We start from the raw sequence: 6,510 nt of genomic DNA, 5'->3' as shown, positions 1-6,510 counted from the left end.
AAATAAATGTGATTTATTTATAAAGATTGATTTGATTGATTATATGCCTCTTTCACAGGTCTTATAAGGCAGTTATACAGCTCTTTCACAGGATTTATAAGGCTCTTATACAGCTCTTTCACTGGTTTTATGAGGCTCTTATAAAGCTCTTTCATAGGTCTTATAAGACAGTTATATGGCTCTTTCACAGGATTTATAAGGCTCTTATACAGCTCTTTCACAGGTCTTATAAGGCAGCTGCAATGCAGATGACAGGGGATACAGACAGTATGATATTCACAAGAACAGATCTGGTTCCCATGGACAGTGACTCAGTGCCCCTTTGGAGAGGACAGCTCCGTCGACCACAGCTGTATTTGAATCTTAGACCAGTGACTGTTTCTGTGTCATTGGGATGTCCCCGGCCAAAACCTGTCGGCTTTAAAGGGCACCCACTGTGCGGAATTAGATCAGCCTGATCAAGAATGGGATTCGGCAGAGTTTCACCCCAGAAGGGACTGTCGCGACACGCCCTGCTGTAGGGATCAAACATGCACACTCACACACACTCCTCAGCGACTGATCGATTCCCAGATGTGGTGCATCTGGCAGTGGTTACGGCCTGTTGTGGAGTCTGCAGAGTGCTCCCTGTCCCCTTCATGGTGCCCTTCTCAGCACAGCCCCGTGGGCAGACGCAGGGCTCGGAGTAGTGTGCCACTCTGAGTAGGGTGCCACTCTAAGTAGGGTGCCACTCTGAGTAGGGTCCCACTCTAAGTAGGGTGCCACTCTGAGTAGAGTGCCACTCTGAATAGGGTGCCACTCTAAGTAGGGTGCCACTCTAAGTAGGGTGCCACTCTGAGTAGGGTCCCACTCTAAGTAGGGTGCCACTCTGAGTAGAGTGCCACTCTGAATAGGGTGCCACTCTAAGTAGGGTGCCACTCTGAATAGGGTGCCACTCTAAGTAGGGTGCCACTCTGAATAGGGTGCCACTCTGACTAGGGTGCCACTCTGAGTAGGGTGCCCCTCTGAGTAGGGTGCCACTCTGACCAGGGTGCCACTCTGAGTAGGGTGCCACTCTGAGTAGGGTGCCACTCTGACTAGGGTGCCACTCTGACTAGGGTGCCACTCTGAGTAGGGGGCCATTGGGGACACAGCAGTTTCTGTGGTCAGAGATTTTCTTCCCAGAGCAACTACAAACAAATGTTTCTGGGCCTCGTCTTAGACCTGGCCTTCTTCTGTACCCCAATGTGTATGTGTGTGTGTGAGTGCGCGTGTGGGCTTGTGTGTATTTGTGCTGGTGGGTGCGTACGTGAGCGCGTGTGCGTGCATGTTTTTGTGCTGCATTGTTGGGGCGAACTGTTTGCTGCGGTGGTCCTCCATGTTCACATGGACACTGTAACAAATGAACGGCCTGCATCAAAAATAGATTTGGCCTTTTGATATTTCAATGACTTTAATTAAACCTGATGTGCTGAGCGATGTAACATTTTGTCTGCCGAGTCCCAAACGTTTGAATGCAAAAGAGGTTGTCAGCACCAGTTGTTCTGGGCATGGATCTTTGAAGCCAGACAAAGACATGATTGTCCTGCATGCACCAAATCAGGAACTGGGCCTTCGGATCGGTCCCCATGTGTACGTAACACACGATATCTCACCGGCCCGATCTTGACGAAACGCTGGTGACTGATCCAACCGGGCCCTGGGGTCCTGCAAAGAGCGATACAAATTGGTTCAGCACCCTGTCGGACGTCAGACAGGACTGCCTTGTCTTGTCGCGCTGTGTAAAGTCTGGGGTCGTGAGCTCGGCTGTGGTCGTTGGCCAGAGAACATGCTCTCCTCCAAATGTGTAAAATGTGATTACTTCGGGGGTTGAGCACATGTGACGTCCGGACATTTGGTACTGTTCACGGTTTCAGATTAGATCTTTGGCCAACAAATACTTTCGAGGGCGGTGTTAATTGTAAATCAGTGATCAGTTTAGTGTTTGACACCAGGTTGAGGTAAAAATGTACAAAGTATTTATGAATGTCAACCCTAATTTTATGTCATATAATCAACCAACTGTATTCAAGCTAGGAATGACTGACTACCGCCACTGATTTCTTCATGCTAGCAATGCAAGCAGCTACTGTAATACAAAGCATATACTATATGAAGCATTTAGCTGTCATTGGTCTAAACTTGAAAGCAACCATATCTAAATGATATGCAGCGAAAAACAGCTAAATGCTTTAAAGTCTGACTTGATTAACTACTCTGTGGGCCTTTTGACAGAATCACTTTGTTGGATTGGAGGTCCATCCCCTTGATTCACAGGGACAGAACAAAGGAAGAAAAACATCAGTCCACTTAATTTTTTACATTTTATTTTATTACAGGGGTACATTTAAGAATCACGGTAACAAAGAAATACGGGGGAGAAAACATTCATATTTGAACTAAGTGAAATTGTTGGGCTTGTAAAGTGAAATAATATGACACGTTATTTACGGATGCTGGGACAGAGACACAGACTGACACAATGAACAAAGGCTGTGTCCTAAATGATTCCACAGGCTGAGAGATCTAAAGTCACCCATTCCCTACATGCAGTATGCTTACTAATCGCAAAATCTCAGTCCCCTAGGTGTGCAAATTGTCATGAATTGCACTTGTGGTATCGATGTGTATCTTGCATTATGTTTGTGGTGTAATGTGTATGTATTTCAGTGACCCTGACGGCCATGTGGACGTCCAAATGGCACCCTGCACCCCAGGTGGCGCACTTCAATCGACCCGGGTCCCATTGGCCCTCATCAAAACTAGTGCGCTACAAAGGGAATAGGGTGGCTACACAGCCAACAGAAAAAAGCTGTTGTAGTGGCACTTCAATAATAAACATACCTCGCAGGTGCCTCGCTTCTTAATATTAATAAATGAACGCATAATAACAATAATAAGTACTGTAATAGTAAATCAAAATAAGAATAATTATTACAATAAAAATATTAACATATTCAACACTGTTTTACAATATAACTGAAATAATCATACTAAATAAAACAATATTTAACAACAAACAGTATTTTGTAATTTATACTAGAACTCTATTCTGGAAATATAATAAAAATAGCAACTTAAAATTATAACATTTTATTACAACAGCAAATATTAATAGTCAATAATAATATTAGGATATTAGAGAAGAATAGGTGTTACCCCATGGCTTGCTTACTAAACAGGAAAATCATGATAACCAAAAAAAAAAAAAAACAGCTCATCCCTCTTTGCTTTTCACAAATGACAAATATTTGCTAAATAAAAAACAAAACATGAAGAAATGGTGAGGAATCTCACTGGCAGTCTATGTGTCATAGTGCTATAGCTCTCAGTTAGAAAAATGTACACACAGAAGCAGCACAATGTACATATAGTATAGACAATCAGTGGTGTGGTTGGTCACAGAATATATAGTGTCTACAACATATAGGCATTAGGCATCCATAAAGTAGACATTCGATATCTGTAGAACATGGTGGTGGGACACAGTATGTATTTGTCCAAATGACAATGTCCCTGGATCCGAGCTACCTCCATTGAAAAAAAATCCCAACTGTCCGAGGATTCCTAAATGTTCTAGAAGGTTACCAGAATTCCGGAATGTTTCAGAGCTCCGGAGTGTTTGTGAGTTCTGGAATGTTTGGGAATTCCTGAATTTTCAGAAAAGTGTTCTGTTCATGAGTCATCAAGAAATGAGTTCTATTTATGGAAGCATTTTCCATCTATCATGTTTTTCCATGATCAACATTTCTTGGTGTTGGAGTTAAGTTCTGAGTGATTCTGATTAAGCAATCTTCTCATGTTGTTAAATCTCATTAGCAACTAAAGATTTTTGCATTTTAGTGTTGATAAGGAGGAGCAGCAAGTCAAAATGTAACTTATGTGTTTAACAGAGGTCATAGGTCAACAACACTCTGCTCCAAAGAAATACAGAACAATCAAAAACAAAGCTCCCAAGCAGCAAGTTTGTAGGTCTTCTCTCCACCTTGATCCCCTTCGGTTCCTCTAGTCTCTCTGCCTTGTTTTCTCTAGCGTTGACAGTTATGTTAGCTTTAGAAAGAAACGGTTATGTCCCCAATGAGTTCAGAACCATCAACCTCATACAGTCATCAGGCCGACTAAAAGACAGATAGTGATGATGTAGTACACACACATCTTGATTACAACATCATAGCGATGACATAGTACACACACATCTTGATTATGACATCATAGTGATGATGTAGCGCAGACACCTTCCTATAACATAACATCATAGCACAGGTTTTGAGGGTTTGAAGGAGAAGAGGAAGGAAGGTGATAATTATTGATAGTCAGTCTCTTATGTGCAGATTGAATAAAAATAATAAACAAAAACAAGTCCTTAAAATCCGTCCAATGAAATATCCTTTTCCACACCTGAGTTATAAACACACTGTTCTGTCAACTTTTTAATCTCTCCTTCGCATCTTCCCTGAAGTCTTAATAGCAAGGGTCTTTGTTCAAACTCCAAACCTGGAGTACAAAAGTAAATATCTGCTAATCTTGTATATGTTTACTCTGGATAACCTCTAGGCTTTAAAGGCATTTAAAAACTATATTTTAGTATTTGTTTCATCTGTTCACTTGTGTTCACATTTTTTTTGCACATCAACAAACACATTCTTTAAGACATATGTTGTGGAACTACAATAGACATGAGGCAAAATGGGTCATACGAAGCTAAATGCCTAATATCAAATACATTTCTGTCATTTAAAAACTTGATGGCTGACATTCATGTTTTTCTGGGGACTGATGAAAAAATACTAAGGGTTGCTTTTGTGAATCTTTCCTTTAAAAACAAATCTGACCATCTCTTTCTCACCCTTTATTTCTCCTCTTTAGATTATCCTTTCTTTTATTCTTTTCTAGAGCTCTTTGAATTGTTATACCCTGTTTTATCCCTCCTTTCTTCATTCCTTCATCTTTTCAGTGAATCCTTTCTTTGCCTCATTTCATCTCTCCATCTATCCAAATCTTCAATGTATCAGTTTCCTAATTGTGCATAACTTATTCTAACGTTATTTTCTCTGTACTAAAATGTTTTATTATATTACATTACTTTTCATTTTATAGTGTTTTGTTGATATATTTTTGGAACACAGGGAAGAGATATTAATGTTTTTTGGCAGATTCTGTTCTTATTTATTTTCTAAAATGTTCTGATGACTGCAGAATGACAAAAGAGAAGGAATCGGAATTTCGGAATTCAGAATGTTCGTCTTTAGAGTTCCGAGGAGGCCTTCAACATTCCAAACATGAGCAGAACAAAAAAAGGAACTAAACCACTCCCACCATCTCATCCCCATTTCTGCCCTATCCCCCTCTGTCCTGCCTCTCTCCTCATCTCTCTACTCCCTCTTCTCTCCTCTCTCCTCCTGCCCCTTCTCCCCTCCAATCAGAAACCACAATCTAAACCGGCGCTCCCAGCAGCTCCTCGGTCTTGATGTCAGCCAAGAGATCGGACGGAATCTCGTTCTGGTTAGAATCCAGACCATAGAACTTGACCTTCAGGCCATCCACAGGATGCACCACCGGCACAGTGATGACCCTGGGAAAACTCCGGCTTGCCAGCTCGAACCGGCTCATGCTTGCCAGCTCGATGGCGAGGATACGCAGGAAGACATTGGCCAGTTGCTTCCCCAGGCAGGTGCGAATGCCGCCACCAAACGGGAGGTAGTGGAAACGGCCCTCCTTGTCCTCGCAGCGCTCCTGGGAGAAGCGGTCGGGGTCAAACGCATCAACGTCCTTGAACACGGAGGAGGTGTCATGAGTGTCTCGGATGCTGTACATGACGCTCCAGCCCTTAGGAATCTGAACCCCCTGGAGATGGACAGTAGGGAGGGAGGGAGGCAGAGAGAGGGCAAGAGGGGGAGAAAAACATGAAGATGATCGGGTGAGAAAGACGGACATAATGACTTGACGGTTATTTTGAAATATTTCCACATTCTGTGTAAGTTCAAAGTTCAGCGGAAGAGATGAGAAGAGTGGAGCAAAACAAGAAGAGGAACAAAGTTGACAACCAAAACGACTACGACACATTGAAGGCAGTGAATAAGAGCCACCGAAAGATGAAGCAACGGTAGAGAACAACACCTGTAATAGTAAAAGATCCAGGCAGACACTCACATCCAGTTCAAAAGTCTGCAGTGCCGTTCGATATCCTCCAGACACCGGCGAGAAGAGCCTGAGGACCTCCTTGATGACACAGTCCAAATACTTCAGACTAATGATGGTGTCCAGACCCAGATCCCCCTCACAGAGACATCCATTGTGAAGAATACCCCTAGAAGACAGAGCGAGATGAATTTTAGTTTACATACCCCAGAAGACAGACCGAAAGAGACAACTTTTTGTTTCTACAACCCTAGAAGACAGACAGATAGAGATTACTTTTTGTTTCTATACCCCCAGAAGACAGACAGACAAAGATTACTTTTTGTTTATATACCCATAGGAGACAGACAGAAA

General features: G+C 42.5%; 1 protein-coding gene across 1 annotated transcript in view; it reads right to left on the bottom strand.

Annotated features, from left to right (window-relative positions):
* Window positions 1–3,095: 3,095 nt before the first annotated feature.
* The window catches only part of LOC105010221 (cytochrome P450 26B1), a 28,425-nt gene continuing 25,010 nt past the window's right edge, over window positions 3,096–6,510 (bottom strand). The window contains exons 7-8 of the mRNA XM_013132449.4: window positions 6,169–6,325; window positions 3,096–5,862 (exon numbers count right to left, since the gene is read on the bottom strand). Coding sequence (XP_012987903.1) covers window positions 5,452–5,862; window positions 6,169–6,325 — 568 coding nt within the window. The 3' untranslated portion in view covers window positions 3,096–5,451. The remainder of the gene's footprint in view (window positions 5,863–6,168; window positions 6,326–6,510) is intronic.

The sequence above is a fragment of the Esox lucius genome, chromosome 24, assembly GCF_011004845.1.
Source record: "Esox lucius isolate fEsoLuc1 chromosome 24, fEsoLuc1.pri, whole genome shotgun sequence".
Taxonomy (NCBI): Eukaryota; Metazoa; Chordata; class Actinopteri; order Esociformes; family Esocidae; genus Esox; species Esox lucius.
Note: the sequence above shows the minus strand (reverse complement) of the source record. Positions and strands in the feature narration are given on the sequence as shown.